This window comes from Thermobia domestica, chromosome 3 (genome assembly GCF_964235325.1).
Source record: "Thermobia domestica chromosome 3, izTheDome1.hap1.1, whole genome shotgun sequence".
In the NCBI taxonomy this organism is placed as follows: Eukaryota; Metazoa; Arthropoda; class Insecta; order Zygentoma; family Lepismatidae; genus Thermobia; species Thermobia domestica.
In genome coordinates, this window is record NC_137456.1 from 314,142,985 (window position 1) to 314,166,303 (window position 23,319).

Below are 23,319 nucleotides of genomic sequence, written 5' to 3' on the forward strand. Positions count from 1 at the left end.
GAAATGAAATCGTTAAGTTTTACGTCCTACAATTATGCCGGTTAGACTAAAGGAGACGGTGATGATGAAAAATGACGGAAATGGTAGAATGAAGAAAAAGGGAGGAAACAGAAGAAGCCCGAGAAAACCCACGCACACGGTGTTTGTCCACCACAAAGCTCATTTGGCGCGAGCTGGGATCGAACTAAGGACCCCATGCATCAGAGGTGAACGCTCCTACCATTAAGCCACCACGGCCTAATAAATAGTTAAAATCAATGTTGAGACAAACTGTACAGTCAACGCCTCCAGTGGCAGCAACAATGCTAAATACTACATACGAGTCACTACTTTATAAAAAAAACTTATAGGCTTACACTATTTAAAGCAAACAAGCGTGTGTCGTGATGTCTTGGGCATTCAGTTGAATGTGATCAAAAAACTTCAGGAATTACTGGTCTATTTAACTAGGAAGGAAATGATGAATCTAAATTCATCAAGTCTGTGAACACTATAAATTTGACACGAGTTTGTTTTCTCAGTTGTAATTAGTTTTTGTTTAGGATGACCAGTGAATTAGTATTATCAGGATTTTTTTTTTCGAAAGAAGAAAATCGACCTTAAATAATGTTAAGCCTATCAACTTTGCAACGTACTTTTTCCAAAAATTTGAGTTTTCCACAGGAAAATAAGGACTTAATTTACGTTTCCTCAGACAAGTTTCACAGGAAGGAGAGAACTTACTCGTATATCTCTATTTTAGCAGCAAATAAAAATCACCCATAATGATGTCAGAGAGCATTGAAACAGTTTGACAGAATTTTTAATTTTCCCGAAGGCAAGGTACGGGTTTTTATATCTGAGACATTCATTATATATGTTACAGCATCTATTAGCAATATCAAGTAAATTCGTCTCATTATCTGATCAACAGTAAACATTTTATTCTACGTAAGCATTATTACATATGAAACTATGTGTCTATTTGACATTACTTGAAATATTTCACTGACTGATTAGGGCGTACTGTTCGAGGCTACATGAGACGCTATCTGTGGTTTAAAATGGAATTCGAACCACTAGTTTGATTTACGTTCGAAGTTCGGTACATTCTCTGGAAATAAACTTGAATCCATGCGTGTCGCTCACTTAGCCACAAAGAGGCACCATATACTCATTAGTTAGTTGTAAACTTTGTAAACTGAATATATCGAAGATCAATACTTTACAACTGCATGCACAAACTACACTTTATTTCGCAAATCCTCATGACGAATACATTTTTTAAAATTATTTTTATTATTTAATTTATCTTTTTACAAGGAATAATTAAATTAAAATATAATTAGCGCTTACTGGATCTTTGGAGGCTTTGAGAGCATCCATCAGCGACGAAGTTTGTTTTATATATTCACGAATCTGCTGCAATCGTGTAACCACTTGATTGCTGTCAGGCTGGAATAGAAGTAAAAATAAATATGTGTATGTAGCATGTATCATATACATATTATATGTATCATGAATGATTTACTTAGTCATGGCAACCTATTTTTTCGGACAAAGATACTGCACTACCAGGCAATTTGTTTACCGTGTAGTTGATTCAGCGCAGTACAATAAAACACTATCTTCCCTACTCAAACATTGCTGAAGTTAATATCCCGCGTAAACTTTACGAACTTCCTCCCCGAGAATATAAAAAAACATTCTAAATAATCAAAGGTATATAAAACTTTTGGTACGAAAAGTTCAACTTACATTACTAATCGCATTAAAAACTCATTAGTAATGGTGGGTACTCAGCCTAAATTCTCATTCGGTCATAATCTTGGCCAAATCCCCTCACAAGCGTTGTGGCACCAAACCCAGGCACAGTCGTAGTCTTAGTAGGGAATTGTGACAGTTGATAGATCAATTACGAATTAGATTTCTGGGTTTTCGGCATTTATGACCATGTTAGCCCGTCACGTACGAGGGATGATGTCCCTCGGCGATCACACTATCCAAAGAAAGGGAAGGAAGATAGAGGCCTGGGACCCGTGTTAGGTACCATCCCGGCATCTGCCTGATGTGAATGAGGAAAATCAACGAAAATTTCACTGAGAATGACAGGTCTGTAAAAGCTTTTACATTTTTTCGACCGAATGTCCCCACCGGGAATCGACCCGGGGACTGCTCGCAACAAAGATGAGAGCATTAGCAACTACGTTACCCGGGGCCACTTGATAGACTAAGAACGATAGCAAAAACACACAAATTGCAATGTTTTATTCCTCTATGGTAACAATGACACATTTCAACACCGAGTTACACGTAAATAATCGCCAAAACTATCAAATTAATCTATGCCAATGGTAAGGAAAACGGTGAATTCTATAGCCTTTACCAGTTTAATACATCGAACTTCAAGTTCTAAGGCGGTAATACTATCTTCTCGTGCAGAACCGTTGGCTATGCAGCAGCTCTTCCGCTTAAAGGATCAAATAGTAGTCACAAAGACAGATTAGGTAAGTAGGGTGTGTATTTTAGAACTTCCCGTTCCCAGCGCCGGTAAATGATAGCGACACATCGCGCTATACGGGTTGCTGCATTGTCGTGTAGAATGGTTGCAGAGTGAAGCAAAGCAAGAACGTTTATTGCGAACAGGATGATGCATTTTATCTCGTGCATGGTGAGTGAACATAATGCTAGGTATTTACGGATGTATCATAAGCTTGAATAGCCATAATTCACGGGAATCACTTTGCCGGAATTCATGCTTTTGGAGCGAATCAGCATGGCGTCATGCAGCAGACTGCCGTGTACACTCAGGTTCCAATGACCAGGTCTACGTTTCATCAATAGTTATCGTTCTGTTTAATAACTGCTTACCTTCCTGTTCGTATTGTTTCAAGTTCACACGGCACCTCTCGTACCACACACATTCGTGAGTCATACGACACTCAATTTAAGAATCTTAAATCCTCTCGTAAAATGTTATAAAAAGTTGGTTGGTGGCTTTGAGTTCAGCAGCGACCACTACCACTACCTCTTCCGGGCAGTGATCAAGGTACAAAGTGATTCACGGTCCCATATAGTAGCCTTTCAGTGATCATGAATCTGTAAAGCCACTATATAGGACCTTCCGCACTTAATACTCTCGCACGCTGGAATGCTGCCATCCATTTAGTAAATATTTTATATGCTAGTGCATATTACCCTAAAGCTTTCATAAACTCGAAGTGATATACCCTAGCGTTCCCAGCGCAGTACACTTATTTTAAGAAGAAAATCTGCTCATACTGACTCAAATCCATTTCAGATGAAGGTTCAACTCTCACTGACATTCAAGGCGTCAACCTTCGTATTCCAAGACAAGTTGTGTCATCTTGTGGCATTCCTATAAAGTACAGAGTTTGCTATAACGGGACATGTTGTTACATTGCTACTGGATCTTGAAATTCGTCCGCATCTACATGTTGCCATGACTTATCTTAGTATATTATGGTCACGTGAACATGTAAGTAATAACAAGAACGTATCTATCTGATCTAACTGCTAATGTCAATGCCTAGAATAAAACCTTTTGAGAGGAAATTTAGCCAGTTTCTGTATATGTTTATTAGCTTTCATATGTAAAACACATAAGTTTAAGTTTCATGATAAAACGAAAGCATGTCAGTTATAGACGACTGGTAGTAGCAAATAACACTTTGTTCTACTGGATATGTTAAACGATTTGTTCTTGAATTATCTTAAGTTAAAATTAGGTATTCGACCTACGGACAACGGTGGGAGATGTGTCCGAGAAAGGAGAGGTATCCGTTACAGACAAGTTACATAAATTTACGTTACTCACAGCTATATGATAATTGTAAGCAGCGAATAGTAAAATACTGATACTAAATCTATATATATAAAAGAGAACGTACAAAATCCTTTGTCCGCTCATCACGCTAATACGGCTGAACCAATTTCTTTCATTTTTGGGGGGTTATTAGGATTTGGACCCTAGATGGTTTTTATCATATCACTTTAATTTTTAATTACCAGTGTCTTGAGATAATTGACCATTCAAGTGTCCATAACGTACAAATCCTTTGTTATTAGTTCATCATAGGTAAAAATAAACGTATTTATATGCAACCCGCATGACCGTGTCACTCGGCGGGTTAACATAAATGACAGGCGATATACAGCGGAAAATAGCTTGAATCTTCTGTTTAAAATTTTTTAATTGATTTGCTTATTTTTACAGACACTTTTACAATATGCCAGCACCGGGATGACCGTAGCGAAGCGGGGCGGGTTAACATAAATGACAGGCGATATAATGTTAAGATTTACTGCAATCTTCTATGGTTTTTATCATATCACTTGAAAGCGAAAAAGTAAAAATTATCTAAGTAACAAAGTTTATTGCGTTCCGGGGTGACCGCAGCGAAGCGGGGTGAACGCTGCTAGTGTAAACATAAATTAATATCGAAATAGTCTGTTCAGTGTTCGAATCACTGGGAAGATTTTCGAAGCTGGGTGAGAAAAAATATTCATCGTTGAAAATTCTATCGCAAAACAAATGAATCCATGTTCTCTTATCTTTGAAACTGCAAGCACCAAAGCACACTGAATCTGTCAGGACGAAGTTGCGCATAGTATTCTTGGCCATGTGACTGGTTTTCCACACTTGTATTTACTCAATGAAGATTACCTAGGATTCGCAGCAGAAACTAATTTATTCTAAGTGGAGAAAATTAGAACTTCAAATTCAACTTGCTGCTGTCCTGTAGTGGATCACCAGATCATTGACTTATAACAAAAATATTTTGTGGGGATAGGATTTTCTCTCTACTATACTGTATTGCAAATTTATTTTTGAACTGTGGAAAGGTTTTTTTTTTTTTTTTTTTTTTTTTTTGTTGATAAATAGTATGAACTGACAGTGAGTATAAATCCTATCCGTTATAAAGAGGTTATTAAAAAACGTTGGGACAACGAAGACTGTCAGTAAAATGCCCCATGTATTTTTGCCACGAAAATAAAAATCTGTCCGTATTAAAGAGGTGCTCATTATAGGATGATTCATTGTAGTTTAGCGTAGAATTTCATGAAGTTGCTGAAGCAAGTAGGAGAGACTACTCAAATCACCAAACAAAATAGTTTGTCTCTTTCACGAATACACGATAAATATTTTTAATTTGTAAGTATGTATCCCATAGAGTCCATAAGTAAAGGGTTCACTGTACTTACATTATACTGAGCCCTTAGTTTTATCAGTTTTAGTGAATAAGATTCTGAAAAAAAAATTACCAAAACTTTTACCACTTTCAAAATTTACCAATAATTTAGATGTCGTATGTCCCCTTGCTCAAGCATTTTTTTTTTTTTTTTAAAGGAAATGCTTATTCTCAATTCAAAAATAAAATCACATCTGATCTTAGTTAAAGTTTCCTTTCAAACCTTAACATGTTCATTCATAAAAATATTATGGAGATACACAAAATGGGACATTACACAAAGGTAACAGAGCACATAACAAAATGTTGAAATATCTAGAGAACACATTTTATATAATTAAAAGGTCATCCCATGTTCAAGTATTCACTTCTTAACTTGACTGTTTATAATTTCAACAACTAATGACTTGTGACCTTTGTAAGAAAAATCGGGAAGTATTGGTCTGATTCTAGGTTACGAGAAGGTAAAAAGAAATACAAGAAATTACTCTCTTACCTGTATGAGAAGAAAATTAAGTCTTTACAGAAAGGATTTTACTTCCAAAATTCCGTCTTATAACACATGTACGATATCGATATTAAAAATAAGAGCGACTTCGTGTATTTGCTGTTAATCTAAAACAAAAACCCACTCTTCTTTATAGCTCTGATGAAGCCAAAAATCTTAGGATGTTGAAATAATACGAACAAAACTAAGTACTTAGTTAATTACTTAATACATTGTCATAGTGTACAACGCCTCCTGTTACAGAGGTCTCAAATTGTATTGGCTACTATTGATTTCAATAGACGGTGTGCGTCAAGAGCTCATATTCAACATCTGACTTCAATCCCTCTACTCGTTTCAAAATTAACATGGCATTTCTAGACATTTTCTACGTTCTATCTTCGCACTTTGCCCTCGTTTATCTTCCACCCTGTACGCGGTCTGCCACTAAATACTCTCTTTTTCTCTGTTTCTTTTGTATTTTCCATAAGTAGAAGCTTTGCTTTGTACATACCTTAACACAAACAAACTATTTACTGAGCAAAACAATATATTCACATTAAAAAACTACATACGTGTTACAGTTTCGCCAACTTTGGCTTCATCAAACACTATATGATAGATAGTTAGTGTTTGATGAAGCCAAAGTGATAGTTTGCGAAAGTGTAACACGTATGCAGTTTTTTAATGTGAATATATTGTTTTGCTCAGTAAATAGTTTGTGTTTCTTTTGATGCTGAATCCGGTGCTAGCAATCATTTTCAGCAACTGAATTCACTAAATCGAAATTGTCCCTTGTCTGAAAGAAGGATAGGATGACTCAAAACCTGAGAAGGTCTGGACGATGACCCACTAGTAACAAACCGATAGTAATGGGAGGGAAACGCAGAGTGGAAAACTATTTTGTAACCCAAAGTCGAGGCATTTTTTCTTGCAGCAACCGATCTTTCAAAGAAAAGTTTCTTGAAATAATGGTAATATATTTTCAGGTTGCTCCTTATTTTAGCTTCCGCGGTAATAACGAAAGATGCAAGATGTATCGCAATTTGCGATAAATTTTTCAATTTGTATCGCATTTCCATATTTTTGCATCGCAAACTGCGATGCGATACCGCTTAAAGAAAACGCGAACGTGATTGTGAGATAATTTTGTCAAAGTGTTATAAGACAGTAAGTGATAACGATACAATTGGTCATCACGTTATAAAATGTTAAAATATATATGTGTTATATTCTGTGAAGTGGTATTTTGATAATTGACGGACATATTCTTGTTACAACAGAATTTTCAAACCTCCTTCGCACTTTACAATTATGATTCTAAATACTATGCAGTAATCCTAAATAACAATCTACCTAAAGATTTTTATTTCTTCTTAAACTGGAATCTCTTCAAGACATTTAAAATAATATGATAAAAAGAAAGAACAATTTCAAATGCCCTGAGAACTTCAGAGTATTTATTCATCCGTACATGATTATCGCTTACATGTACTTTATTAAATGTTGAATATTTTGGTAAGCATATAGAATTATTATTTATTTTAAAATATTTTCATACATGATATGAATATTTAACTTGTACATTTCGAGCTAACAGATTCGCTTTTGTCCGTCACAAGCACACACACTCAGATCGAACTACAAACACTTTGCAAAAGAAATGTGCGCTCTGCCAATTAACTATTGTGCCCCTATGTTTCTTTGAAATAGGTGTATTTTTCTATTCTTTTGATCCATTACAAAACATATTCCTTTCTTTCTAGTGTCTACAAACTAACAAGAAAATATGGAGAAGCTTCTTCCTAAGCACCGTATCCTAGAATTTACGCAAGTCAACGAAGATTTTCATATTGTATATATTTCAAATAACAGGCATTTTATGTGCTTTAAATAGTACAAATATTGCACTTGGCTAGAGCATATTTTCTCTTTCCATGCTACAATTAGTAAGAATGCGAAAATGAAATGAAATGATTAGAGTTTAACATCCCTTTCAGCAGCGAGGCTATATGAGACGCAGATCTACTAATTAACGTGAAGTCCGAATCAAAAGAACTCCCGCCGCGAATCGAACCCGGGTCTCCCACCCCAAAGGTGCGCACGCTAACCGCTTAGTCAGAAGGGAGCTCGATATAAAATGAAATTTATCTGTTTAACGGCCCACGATTATGCCCATTAGGCTAAGGGAGATATATGATTAAGGCAAGTGAGTGATAATTGAAGAATTGGTGGAATCTGGGAGAAAACAAGACTACCTCGAGAAAACCCACGAACACTATGTTATCCACCCGAAACTTACTTGGCGGGGGGATCGAACCGGGGACCTCACGCACCAGAGATAAGTGCTCTACTACTGAGTCACCGTGACCTCTAATAAGAATGTGACAAGGAGGAGGGGAAATCCGTCTGAAAGATGTGTAAATTGTCTTGAACGAATTCTAGTCAGTACTAAAATGTATCTCGTTCGAAGGATGAAGTCATTTTTGTTATTTCATTGAGTGAGTGATATTTGTTGTTTATATACACGCACAACGAAAGCCCCTGCGAGAGTGAATTACAATATATTTTTCGAAAAACAGACTTACAATATTGTTAACATGTAAAACTTAACTGGCTTTTACAGGACTAAACTTCTAAATATTTGCTAAACTTTCAGCTTACTTTTGATATATTACTCTTATTCTCCTTATCTGGCAAAACATTTCTCGCACAGTCTTCTTGTCTGTTCACTCCACGTCTTGGATGTCCCTGTCGAGGAGTTCGAGGACCCCAGGAACTTCTGCTTTTCACATCTTTCATGTTCTCCATCCTACTGGTTGACTGCTGTGTAGGGAGAGAGAGAGAGAGAGAAATGTTACCTATACATACACAATATTCTGCCTTACTTCACCTTTATATTAGAGTTTCCCGACTTTTTTTTTTTTTTTTTTTTTTTTTTTTTTAACTGAACGCCTATGATGTCGTAATACAATTAAGCTACGTTAAGTTAGGTTAGAAATGAGCATTGTTGCTGCCGCTGCCAGACGTTGGCTGGTACTGTCCGTCAAAAAATTAATTTTAACTTACTATTAAAGACACGGTTAAATATATACGAGGGCCGTCCAGAAAGTAAACAACGATTGCGCATCGCACGCATCACCGACTCCCCAACACAGACGTCGCTGTGCACGGCAGTTAGCTCTTTCTTTCACCTCAGTGTGAGCCGAGTCTCAATGCTATGCGGTCACGCCAGGAGTCATTTCAGATTTTGCTTGCGGGGTGGGGGTGGGGGGGGAAGACCCCTTGATTTAAGTAAAATTTCTCGTTTTTCACTGATTTACCACTATTCTTTTGATAAAGTCTATATAAATCTCAAACTCAGGGGGGAGGGGCAATTGCCCTTCCCTGTTCCCTCTAAATGACGCCTCTGGGTCATGCTACTTGTTTTTGCAGCGATTCAAAATGGCGGCACCAATCGAAAATCGCACCAAATGTGAAGTACGTAGTGTCATTCGTTTCTTGAACGCGCAAAAAGTTCAACCTATTGAAATTTATACATAAATAAAAAATGTTTATGGTGATAGTGCAAATGAATCAGTCATCAGTGAGGATTAATCATGGAAGGACCAGCGTGCATGATGAAGATCGAAATGGAGGCTATCACTTGTTATGGAAGAAGTGAAGGGAAAAAAAATCGAAGAAAAAATTTAGGAAAACCGACGTTTTACATGAATCTTTTCCACAAATTTAAGGAATTTTTGAGTGGAATTCCAAACGATGAGGAACTCAAGCAAACAGTGACAGCCTGGCTCAAATCTTTGGCGGCAGATGAGTATAATATCGGTATTGAAAAACTGGTCCCATGTTGTAACAAGTGTCTTGACAACTATGGCGATTACATAGAAAAGTAGAGTAAGGTCCTGTGGCTTTTTAAATAAAGTTTTGTGCTGATATCTTTTGTTTTTGTTGAACCATGCCAAAATGTTTTTCTTTTTTACTTTTTAGGCGACCCTCGTATAAAGCCTATACTTATACGCGACCTCGTATAAAGCGTATACTTATGGGCTTCCGGATAGCATATAATATTTCACAACACATCCCAAGATCTGCGCGACACATTAGTTGGGAAAGCCTGCTTTATTCAAGTTCCACTGGGTCCAAGTCTTATAGATACATTAGGTAACATGCGTTATTTTTGACGTTCAAACACTGTGGTAACTAATGCATGATTTTATTATGTATGTAGGATTGACTCTCTGAAACATACATAACAAAATAATGTATTTGAATGAGATCAAGCATTTAACCACTCGACCAGCCCATAGTACCCAATCCTAATTATTTTTTTTAAAAAAAATGTGGTTTAGAGGTTCTGCAGTTATGCTATCGCGTGAAGCGAGTCACATTTTGGATAAAGCTTTACCAAGATAAAAGCGAAAATAAATAAACATATATATATATATATATATATATATATATATATATATATATATATATATATATATATCATATTATTCAACTTGTAGAACCGAGTGATTTTTTAAAAAAAAAGAAATGGATGGAAATAAGTTGTATTTAGTTTGTAATAAACAAAATAGTTTTAACATACAGTTATTAAAACTAAATAATAATGTTAATTAAAAAGTAGTTCACAAGAAACCGAAACAACATGATACGTAATCAAATGCAGTTGAGTTCGTTCCTCTACTCGCTGCATTAACTTAGATTTTAGGGAAATTGTTTTTCTGGCAACACTGTAATTTCTATGGATAGCAACACTGAACATTCTTCAGGTTCATATTTTCTGTTGTAGAATAACATTATCTATGATTGTGGTGACTTGCATTTTATTATCTTCTTTCACTGATGAATAAACAAGCAAAAGAAAAATGGTAAATTTTGTATTATTTTTAGTAAGGCAGGCTCTTAAATAGAAATTACGCAGAAAAAATAGTTTAAACAACAACTAAAGGTCAGACTTGGACAGAAAAAATCATTTTTTTTTTTGACTATGCGTATATGCATAGACAACTTCAGCTGATTTGAGACCTTTATGTGAAGTCTTAAACTGGAAATTAGGAACAACTGCTTTCCACAAGTGTTAAATAAACTGTTGTAACTCTTGCAGAATATTGTTAGAAAATATCACAAAATAAGTAAGCTTACACATTGAGGTCACGTAGTATTTTGAAGTTACCGGAGTTAATAGTAAGGAACTGATTGCAGGATATTGAATAAAAGATGGAAAAGTACATAATAACACTTAGTTATGTACTCTTAGCTAGGCAATGGGAACCCACCATTCTATTTTCCCTAGTTTGCTGGTAGCATGAAGAAAACATCTGTACAATGATCTTTCGCAAGTCAAAATATAGTTCCGGAGATAAAATATCCCCTATTCGGATCTCCGGGAGGAGGATGGTTTGGGAAGGACTATTGGACGAGAAAGTAATAATGGGGGAAAAGAGACAAAGAAAGAAAGACAGGGAAGAGCAAAAGGTTTAGGATAGGGACATGGAACGTATGTACTATGTTACAGGGAGGAAAATTAGAAAATCTTAAAGAAGAAATGAAACAAAATAACCTAGATTTGGTAGGAGTTTGTGAAGTTAGATGGAAAGGTAATGGGGTGTTGAACAGCGAAGGATACAGAATGTTTTATTCAGGTAATGAAAACGGCGGTCATAATGGCGTAGGAATAATTCTTGGAAAGCGCTTAAAGGAGAGTGTAGTGAAAGTACAATTTATTGATGATAGAAATACGATGTTAAGACTTACAGGGAAAACGAAGGATCTAGTGGTTATACACACACATGCACCGACGACTTCGCATGCAGCTGAAGAAGTAGAGGAAAATTATGAGAAAATAGAAGATATTATAGATAGGGAGAAGAAGGGTGCATGCATAATTCTAATGGGAGATTTCAGTGCACTTGTGGGAGAAAAACAGGAAGGTAGTATCGTAGGCAAATATGGTTTAGGCGAAAGAAATGAAAGGGGAGAGGGACTAGTGAATTTCTGTAGACAGAATTCACTAGTAATTGGGAACACTTGGTTCAACCAGCACAAGAGAAGAAATACATGGAAATCACCAAAAGACGGTGGAAGATATCAAATAGGCTATGTTATGATTCAGGACAGGTATCGGAATAGCTTAAAGAATGCGCAGACTCTTCCAGGGGCTGATATTTTCTCTGATCATAATCTTGTGCTGGCCGAAGTAAATATTCAACTGAAAAATGTAGGCAGAAGAAAAGTACGTAACAAAGTGTTGAATACTGAAAAGTTGAAAAACGAGGAAATAAGTAATCTTTTCGTTGAAAAATTAAAAGAAAAATATTCAAACGAGGAAAGAATAGGTGCAGATAGTAACGCACGGTGGGAACACATTAAACTTTGCTTACAGCAGGCTGTAGAAGAAGCAGTAGGTTATCGCGAACACAAAACGGCTACGAAACCATGGGTTACAGAGCAGACGTTGCAGAAAATGAGGGAAAGGAAGACTTGGAAACAGTTGATACAGAAGAGGGCAGAAAGATGTACAGAAAGTTAAATAATGAGTTACGGAGAGAAACAGACAGATAGAGGGAAGAGTTTTAGAACAGAAAATGCGAGGACATAGAAGAATTAGAAAGAGCTGGTAAATATAACGAAATGTATAAGAAGGTGAAATCTGGAATTTCGGAGGAAACAAAGGGGCATTATGATGGCAGTAGAAAATAAGAATGGGAAGGTAGTCAACAAGAGAAATGGGGTCATAGGAAGGTGGAAAGAATACGTTGAAGACTTATATGAGAGTAGGGATAGACTATGTAGTCTAAATGAAGTAGAAAATGAAGTAGGCGAGGATAATAATGGATTTAGTATTCTTCGGGATGAGTTTGAAAAGGCTATATACGAGATTAGGAATGAAAAGGCAACCGGAATAGATAACATACTAATCGCATTCATTAAAAATATAGGAGACAAGGAAAAGAAAGAACTGTTCCGACTATGCAATGAAATATATGAAACAGGAGAATGGCCAAGAGACTTTCTGAAAACGATCATGATACCGATGGCTAAGAAATCGAACCCAAAGAGATGTGAGGATTATAGAATATTAGTCTCATATCTCATGCAGCTAAAATTTTGCTCCGAATACTGAACAGAAGGTTATATGGATGAAGGAACAAATGAAGAAGTTGAGGAGGAGCAGTTCGGGTTCAGAAGAGGTAAGGGCAGAAGAGATGCTATTGGATTATTAAGGGCGATCGGTGAAAGATTTATAGAAAAGGGGGAAAGAGGTGTATGTTGTATTTAATGATCTAGAAAAGGCCTTTGACCGCATGAATTGGGAATTGTTGTTGGGAGTTCTAAAGAAGATAGGGTTGGAATGGAAAGATCGAAGTCTCATAAGAAACTTACACATGAACCAACAAATAAGTGTTAGGATAGGGGAAGAACTGACGGAAGAGAGTGCAACTGGAAGGGGAGTTCGACAAGGATGCTGCCTCTCGCCAACACTATTTAATGTCTATCTAGAAGAGATAGTGAAAAAGAGTTTACATGATGATGACGGCATTTCGGTAGGAGATAGAAAGATTAGATGCATACGATTTGCACACGATATGGCGCTTGTTGCAGAATCTGAAATCAGTAAAATGTTAGAAAACGTGAGGATGGGCTTTGAAGAATGTGGGATGAAAATAAATGTTAGAAAGGCAAAAGCCATGGTGATTGTAACGAAGAAGTCTGTGTCAAATATAAAAGTGGGAGGGGAGCAAATAGAACAAGTGAATAGTTTTCGATATCTGGGTAGTATTCTTAATGATGACATGAAGTGCGAACGTGAAATAAAAGCAAGGATAGGAATGGTAAACAAGCCTTTAGGAAGAACAAAAGTGTTTTGTGGGACCTTGAATAGAGAGTTGAGAAAAAGATTCATAAAATGCTTCGTGTGGAGTGTTGTACTAAATGGGGCGGGAACGTGGACATTACGTAAAAGTGATGAAAAAGACTGGAAGCCTTCGAAATGTGGGTGTGGAGAAGAATGGAAAGAATTAGTTGGGTCGAACGGAAAACGAATGAGTGGGTGTTAGAAATGGTGGGGGAGAAAAGAACACTTTTAGATATTGTTAAGAGGAGGAAGAGAAACTGTATGGGACATTGCCTAAGAAGAAACTGTATCACAAGGGACGTCCTAGAGGGTATGGTGGCGGGAAAGAGAGGGAGGGGGCGAAGAAGACTACAATTAATAGATGATATAAAAACAGAAAGATCATACAAGAAGACGAAGAGGTTAGCAGAGGACTGTGGACCATGGAAGCTTCTCAGCTGCTGCAAGTGTTCTGCCAGTAAGGGCAGAATACCTATGATGATGATGTACTCTCAAACAATATTATATCCATTCTTCACCAACAAACCTCCAAAATATTAAAGGAAATTTGTATTATTTGTAATATATTGTATTCAGGAGGATAGCTGTTATAGTAAAAAGATGATGGGAAAGTCCAAACTCCTGTGCACCATCTGTTGCTCTACCCTGTAGATAACAAAACTTTACAATATATAAAAATGACCAGGCGTCATGGAGAGTGGGTGATTTGATCAACCAGGCGAGATAGATATTTTCTGTGGTGTCCAGTCTCCTTTTATGCAGAAATGTTGCTGACAGCTTGCCTCTGCGTCATTTATCAAATGTTGGTGATGGTGGATGAACCTTCTTCGTGGCTGTCGTCTGAAGAGTGTTTAGTTCAAGCACGTGGTGTAGAAACACATGGTTACATCCATCGTGGTGTGAAAACACGTGGAACCTTACAATATATATGTAAGTATGTATGTGTGTGTGTGTGTGTGTATAAACTGAAATATTATTATTTAATTTTAATAACTGTATGTTAAAACTATTTTGTTTAGTACAAAATAAGACAACTATTATTTAAAAAGTAGCACACAGGATTCCAAGACAACATGATGCGTAATCAAATGCAGTTGAGATCGTTCCTCTAGTCGCTGCCTTAACTTAGATTTTGGGGAAAACATTATTCTGGCCACACTATAATTTCTATGGATGGCAACACTGAAAATTCTTTAAGTTCATATTTTCTGTTGTAGAATAACATGATCTATGATTGTGGTAAGTTGCATTCCATAATATCCTTTCACTTATGAAAAACAAGCAAACGAAAAAATGGTAAATTTTGTATTATTTTTAGTGTGTCAGGCTCTTAAAGCATTGAACTGAAATGAATCACTTCTCTAATATCCACCGGAACTTTAACCCTCAAACTTAGGAATACCTCCCAATGCTTTAACTCTTGCTGTTACTTTTCATTTTACCTACCAAAATAAGTTTCTGTCCCTTTCATTTCAAGTATTTTTAAGCCTTTTTTTCGGTTATTTGATCTTGTTTTCTCAGTGTGCTCTAAGGGAATTCGTGTTTTCCACTGTCACGTAACACAACTTCAAATTAACTATTATGTCATATATTTTGAGAACGAGCTGTTAAAAATAAACAAGGTGCTTCTCATATAATTATTATTCGCTGAGGCAACTGTGTAGAGAAATTGTAATGCTGGCCTTTGATTTGTTCAATACTTTGAAAAGTATAAAAATCATAAACTAATGTACACTCATGTCCAAAATTATTGTCACATATCTATAACTGTCTTCTTGTAAGAATATCATTTGATAATGATTTTGCAGGGTACTTTTAATACTGCTACTATGTGTATAATCGGGAAATGTATATTTGTTGTAAATTTCATAGATAAAGAATTATAAGCACGAAAATTATAATGAGTAAAATAAAATGTTGCTAAATGCACAAGAAAATTTTATTTTTGTTTTATTGTTCTTATTTATTGCTCTTTTGACATGAAATTTGCCACATGCATGTCTTTGCCGACTATATTCGCACTAACATTATCAGAAATACCGAGTGAATTCGTTACCAAATTATATTCCTAGAACAACACATTTATGGACATGCGACAATAATTTTGGACATGAGTGTACATTCAAGCTGAACTGCACAATGAATATCAAGACTCTCTTTCTCTTCCAACATAAGAAAATATACTTGAAATGACTAAGAATTTTGAAATAGCTTACTTCTTCATCATCGCTGAACGTCATGTTTTCTGCCGTGTCTGGAAGAAACCCTGTACTCAGTGAAACGTGGTGGCGTAAATGTGCATCTGCACTGCAATGTCGGTATCTATTGTCCAAGTCATGAGATACAACTCCTTCTGAAAAACAATAGTTTCATATCACAAATTAAGAATTCTCCAAACATTTACCATAATTAACCTTTAAGCTACCAAGTAACAAGAAAGTATAACTTTCTGGTGAGGCCATATATATTAACACTATATCCAAATGTATTAACATTATTTGTATATTAATATTATATACTAAGTATGTAACTTGTATATTAATATTATTCGTAATTCTCTTTGTCTTAACTGCGCCATAGCCGGTCCCAAGGCCGAGCTGAGAAAGGAGGAGGGGCCTAAATTTATGCATTGATCAGCATATGTTGAGAAGTTATCATAATAAGAAGCCAGAAACGAGAGATAAGCAACATTTGGAAGAAGTAAATCATCGTCATGCAAAGGTACTGCTCTACTTTATAGAATAATGTTGCATAATGATGGGCATAGGTGGAGGTAGTGATGTACCAGCAGAGGTGATAATCTCCCTATCGGGCCGGGAGTATACGTGTTACCTCAGCAGAGTTTAAGTGACCCGAGGTAGGCAATTATTCCCGCTCCCACCAGGGGAGAGCAAAGTCTCTCAAATGACGTCTGATTTATCAGTCTAACCAGCCATTGGTACGGATAATGTACAGTGCACTTCAACCGTAATGAGAAGAAGATAGATGCTGATAGTTTGTCACATCTATCGGGATTTCTCCTCTGCTTTAATATGGTGACTTACACATACCACTGGGTCCGGAAGAGGTACTTAGAACCTAATGTGTTCGTGACTACTTCGTCATATGAACTTGAAAGTAGTTGGGGGTGCCCTGAGCTGTTGCGACGGATATATTCAGACGACCCTAGTGCGGCAGTGGAAGGCTTCAGCATACCTCCCAAATGGGCGAGTAATACATGCCATTGGGACTAGGAAGATTTGGTGGTGTATACGTGCTATCTCTGAACGGAGTTTGAACGATCAGACAGGCAAAGCCGGGAATTAGTAAGCCCCACGGGAATTCCTTGGGGATCCCAGAATTGGGCTGGTTTCTGCCAGGCTGTGTTCATACCGTGGGATTCGGTAATTTGGCGTCTTAAACTCCAAGACGAGATGAGGCTGCCTTATAACATTCAGGTGCTAACGCTGTTCATGCTGGTAGACTCTCAGGGGATCCAATGACCTGTATAGGAGACTAGGGTCAGCCTAGCTTGATGGGCTTACCCCATTACCTTCTGCGAAGGTTTGAGGATTGTTTGGACAATAAGAATAATACCGAGAGCTAATAAATCGTTTCAATCACGGAGCAGCCATAAATTTTAAAGCAGGTCTTTTACAGTGTGGTTCATTCCATCCCACAACGGGAAAACTACGAATGATGTAAACCTTAAGATACTACATACACCAAGGAGTCAACAAATATTTATCATACCTGGTAACACTTAACCTTTAAGATACCTAGTAACACGAAAATATAACTTTCATCTGAGGCCATATATACGAACTAGAACTATACTGTTACCTTGTTCTTAACACAATACTATATTAATTCATACACATTTCTCTTTAAAACTCTATGTTACTTATCTCACTTACTAGTTAGTATAACAAATTTTTGTAGTTTCCAGTTAAAATAAACATATTTTTCTAAATGTAATAGAGAAGGGGGATTTTGAAAAAATCCAAGCTACAAATTGGTTTAATTTCTAACTGCTGGGTTTTTGACAGGGAACACTTTGCTTGGTTCAATATGGTATGTCTGCCAGATTTCCGAACCATCTCTGCTTCTACGGGGAGAGGGCCAGGTCTACGGGATGCAAAATCCCAATAAAAACGGGATTTCTCCTGTTTTTAAGATTCCCACTCTTAGGTAATGGTTTCTTCAACGAGCATAGGTTATTTTTATTTTATTTTATTTTTTATTTATTTTTTTTTATTTTTAAATTTTTTTTTTACAAATGTTGATCTATTATGCGTATCTCCTTGTTTCATGATACTAGCCTAATTAGGAAATGAGCTATTGACATTTGAAAAACAACATTATGAAAACTGCAGTTCTTGCAAAAAGTAGCTCGGTATTCAGGATCTCACTTTGCCGAACGGGGTTTGTCTCTTTAAGGTTAAAACTGAACTATAGGAGGATACTGTGAGCAATCTCCACTAAATGAGACATTAGGAAAGAACACCTCCCTGAATTTTCCGTTCATACAAATTATCCTGAATAGTGATCAAAAAGATAAGGTGTGCCCCATTGAATTTCATACTGATTTCTTTAAAATCTGGTATTCATTATGGGCCAGCTAAAAACAAATACTATTTTACTGCTGTAAGTCATCCAGTGAAATTCAGCATTTAGGTGTCGTAATTAATTAAGTTTTTCTCCCAATTTTTAAAACAACGAAAATGGATAAGCACAACCTTATACTTTTGTTAATACAGTGTGTTCGGAAACAACACCAAAATCTTTGGGAAACGAAAAACACGAAAGAATTATAGACCAACATGCTCAATTGCGCCATTTCGGTTCCTGGTGGGAACTCATGTACTTAGGATTCCACAGATAGATGAACTTCGAAATACAAAGTAGCATTTTCGTGTGTTGTATCTAGTCTACAGAGCAATTTTTGATTTAAAAAATAAGCATAAAATTTATTGAGAATCGAGACGAGAACTTTTTAATTAATTAATTAATTAATTTATTTATTTATTTATTTATGACATCTTTTACGTGGCGAAGTTAAGGCTCTGCAGCCTTCTCCGAGCACTTAACCACGTGCATACATTCTTTTTTAAAAAAAGAGCACCAATATATACAAAATATTAACAATTACAAAAGAAAACTATTGAACCACATACAAACAAAGAATATACTACTTCAGTAAAAAAAAAAAAAAATAGTTAAACACTTCAAAAACAAAAATTGAAAATAATATACAATAGAGGAAACAAAAATAACATGGAGAAACCTAAATTGCATACTGCATATGGCGGTACTAGAAGTATTAATATATAAGCTGTACAAATTAACATAGGTTACCTATTGATTGTGTGTTCATATGTGGGTTAATCTAGTAAAACGAAGATGCCTCATGTGCTACCAATATCCTTATCTTTATTTAAGAGAAGGGAACTTACAGATTTGGCAACTTTGAAAACGTTGTGTATTTAGAAATTTTTTGATACTTCTAATCTTGTCTTTTGAGATAAGACGAGAAATGTATCGTCTCGTGGGCAACACTAGTCATCTCGAGAAAACAACCCGCGCTAAAATTAGGACTTACCTAATTCGGAATAATCTGGTGCAGGTACCCAGGTATTACTCGATTTCCTAGGCTGGTTTCTAGTAGCATCAGGTACTGGGTGCCAATCCAAAGAAATCTGTAACAAAACAAATTACTTGCAAATTAGTCAATAATAAGAGACACTTCAAATAAAAAAATAGCGAAGCAACAGTTCAAATAAATCAAAATCTCGGTAACTACTATAAAGTTAAGTTACACCTAAGAGGCTTTCCATGGAACTTAGTTACAACTGAAACATACTATATTCAGCATATTCATTTATATACACCCTCCACTCCAAAAGAAACAGAACGTTTTAAAAAAACAAAAAAGCAATGTACATTTTGGAACAAATCATTTTTATTAATCAATGTATTCCCCTTCTGCATCGATACACATATTTGCACGCTCCAACAAGTTGTCAAACGACTTCTCCATGTCCTTTATTGGAATGGTCTTTAGGACGGCGGTCGTCGCCTTCTCAATGGCATCAATCGATGCGTGCCACTTTCCTTTCATCGCCAAATGCAGTTTCGGGAACAGCTAGAAATCGCACGGAGCGAGATCTGGTGAATAGGGCGGATGATGCAACCGAATAATGTGATTTTTGACCAAAAATTCAGTTACAAGTCGCGAACGATGTGATGGTGCATTATCGTCCAAAAGAGTCCAACTGCCGATTTCGCGATATTCGGGCCGAATACGACGAATTGTTGCCAGCAAACGCTTCATGACGCCTAAGTAAAACTCTCCAGTGACTGTCTGGCCGGGCTGAACAAATTCTTTGTGGATAATTCCTTTTGAATCGTAAAAACAAATCAGCATCACCTTAACTTTTGACTTCACCAAGCGACTTTTTTTTGGGTGTTCCTTCATCCGGTGCTCTCCATTCAGCACTTTGCCGCTTTGTTTCGGGCTCATATTCAAAACACCACGTCTCGTCACCAGTTACAATCGATTTCAAGAAGTTTCGATCCTGCCGAGCACTTTTAACGATGTCTTTGCAATGCGCAATTCGATCAACTTTTTGGTCTTCGGTGAGTTTGTGTGGTACAAACCGCGAATTAACCTTCTTAAGGCCCAAAACTTCGGTCAAAATGCGGTATGCGGTTGTTTGAGGAATGCCTAATTCCATTTCAATAACTTTCACCGACGATTTTTTGTTATGTTTGATGAATTCACGCACTTTTTCGATGTTTTCTTCCGATAACACTGTTCAACACTGAATTTCTTTCCTGTAAACTAATAGGTGATTCTTAAAGATTTTTTTCTGCTGAATCTGAAAATAATATCCATTTTTGCGTATCAGGTCTCAGTTACTGGAAAAATGGGGAAATGTAGTTAAAATTTTCTATTTTGTGGAACTATTTCGGGGAAATATATATTTTAAAAACTTTATTATAATAATGTTTTATATGTATATATTTCAGACACTATACATTATTCATACATCTTGATGTATAAAATGCAAGCCTTTATTAATATAAAACGCATGACTACCCCTTCTCACACACAAAAGGTAAAGAAATTTGGCGGAAAAAGTGGAAAATTGGACGTCGGAAAGAAATTTCCCCACATAGACCTGGCAACACCGGATGACGGTGAAACAACTGACTATCAATATTTACTTTTTGCTTGTTGGTGTGGTGAGCTTTATTTCCTCTTGAATGCTATAGCAGACAAAGAACATTGAAAGGTGTGTTTTTGTGACCCGTAACGGGTAGATGTTTCATTGTAAAGTAGTTAACATTTGGAAACGTTTGGTATTGTGAAATTAAGTGTTACAATTTTGAAAATGCCTAGGAAATGTAAGAATCATCGTGACAATTTCTGTTATGTGTGTGGGCGAATAACTCCAAAACAGAAACTCACCAAGATAACGCCTATTGTTAAGAAAGCATACGAACTGTATTTCTCATCAAAGGTCGACGTAGGGAAGCCCTGGGCACCGAAATTTTGTTGTAAATCCTGTGCTGTGAATCTAAGGGGGTGGTTACGTGGTTCTCATAAGTGTATGCCATTTGCTACACCAATGTTATGGTTTGAATCACATGATCACTTACATGACTGTTACTTTTGTCTTTCAAATGTAAAGGGAATAACGTCCAAAGGTAAAAAGTCGGTTCAATACCCAAATCTACAATCAGCTAGAAGACCCATCCCACATGGCGAAGGTTTTCCTGTGCCTGTGCCGCCAGCAGTATGGACAGTAGACAGTAGTGATGATGAGAATGAATGTTGTGTGAGTAGTGAGAATGAAGATCCTACATACAGTGAACGTGTCACAGAACCACATTTGATAACTCAAGAGGAACTGAACGACCTTGTTAGAGACTTGAACTTACCCAAACAAAAAGCTGAGCTTCTAGCTTCAAGACTGCAAGGTTGGAACCTTCTTCAAAAAGGAACCAAAGTTACATTCTACCGTGAAAGACAACATGACTTTCTTAAATTTTACAGCAGTAGTGATGACTGCATATATTGTACTGACGTTGTAGGACTGATGCAGGCATTACAAATACCGTATAAAATTGATGAGTGGCGGTTATTCTTGGACTCGTCGAAAGCAAGCATGAAGTGTGTTCTCCTCCACAACGGTAATACTTACCCTTCGATTCCAATTGGATATTCCGTAAACCTGAAGGAAACTTACCAAAATTTGAAACTCCTTTTGCAAAAAGTGAGGTATGATGAGCATAAGTGGAACATATGTGGGGACCTGAAGGTGATTGGTTTGGTGTTAGGGTTACAGTTAGGCTACACAAAGTACTGCTGTTTTCTTTGTGAGTGGGACAGTAGAGCCAGGGAAATGCACTACATACAACGAGAATGGCCTACCCGTGCATCCCTCACTCCTGGAGTTAAGAATGTGAAAGAGAAACCTCTTGTAGACCCCAAGAAGATTTTTTTGCCTCCCCTCCACATTAAATTAGGGCTTATGAAGGTATTTGTTAAAGGGTTGGAAAAGGAAGGACAAGGATTTAAGTATATTCAGACAAAGTTCCCAAACATCTCAGATGCTAAACTAAAAGAAGGTGTGTTCATTGGTCCCCAGATACGCCAATTGATGAAAGATGACGTATTCGATGGAAAACTAACTGAAGTGGAGAGGAAAACCTGGAATTCTCTTAAGAGTGTTTCAGAAAACTTTTTAGGAAACAACAAAAGTGCGAACTATGCGCAACTAGTTGAGGAGTTGTTGTCAAACTTACACACTATGGGGTGCAATATGTCGCTGAAAGTGCATTTTCTACATAGTCACCTGTCTTTCTTTCCCGAAAACCTAGGAGATGTGTCTGATGAGCATGGTGAGAGGTTTCATCAATCAATTCAGATCCTGGAGCAGCGATACAAAGGGAAATCTGGTGTTTCAATGCTCGCAGACTACTGCTGGACATTGGCCCGTGATACTGTCCCCACATCACACAAGAGGAAATCTTCGTAGGTATTTCGTTTCTTACGATGTCTCAATCTATCTCTACGTTTTAATCAAAAGATGACTTTTGTTTGGGTGGCAATGTATAAAGGCATTTCAAATCCAAATGTGGAATTTTAGTGTTTTTTAAACTTTATTTTAGTTTATTGTTAATGAAAAACTCCATGAAATACTAATGTATAAGCATTCTTTTATCTTTGTGATATCCAGATATGCCATGCTTACATTTTTTTTAAAAAATGGTTTCTATTGTACATAAAAGTAATAATATTATTAAAATGCATAAATTCACCAAATATAGAGTTTGATTCTAACTTTCATTTAAACATTTCTCAAAAGGTAGACCTGATACAGCATATCTGACTTCAGATTCGTGATCAGCAGGTCAGAAACCATAAAGAACACCTACTTTCGTTTTGGAAAGAAAAAAAAAGTTAAAATTTGTAGAACAGTGTAATCCGGTTCTGCGACGGCCTGATCTTTCGTCATCATCCAGCGTCTCTCTACCCGATTTGAATCGCCTGAACCACTCGTAAACTTGCGTACGGGATAGACACTCATCACCATATGCATTTTGTAGCATTTGGTGCGTTTCACTAAAAGTTTTACCAAGTTTAACACAAAACTCAACTGCAGCTCGTTGTTTGAAACTCATTTTCCGACCGATGTACACAACACACTGACAGTTGAAACGCAATAACTTTGTTGCCGTGCATCGAAATGTCATGACATTTATACCAGTTGTCAATGAGGGACTACGCC

The 23,319-nt window shown here is 36.6% G+C and overlaps 1 protein-coding gene across 1 annotated transcript in view; it reads right to left on the minus strand.

The window, feature by feature from the left end:
- Nucleotides 1–23,319, minus strand: part of cmb (combover) — a gene marked incomplete in the record, with an annotated part of 274,174 nt that overhangs the window by 192,755 nt on the left and 58,100 nt on the right. Inside the window, 4 exon segments of the mRNA XM_081752595.1 lie at nt 1,336–1,434; nt 8,344–8,505; nt 15,757–15,893; nt 19,122–19,218. Of these exon segments, the coding sequence (XP_081608721.1) occupies nt 1,336–1,434; nt 8,344–8,505; nt 15,757–15,893; nt 19,122–19,218 (495 nt within the window).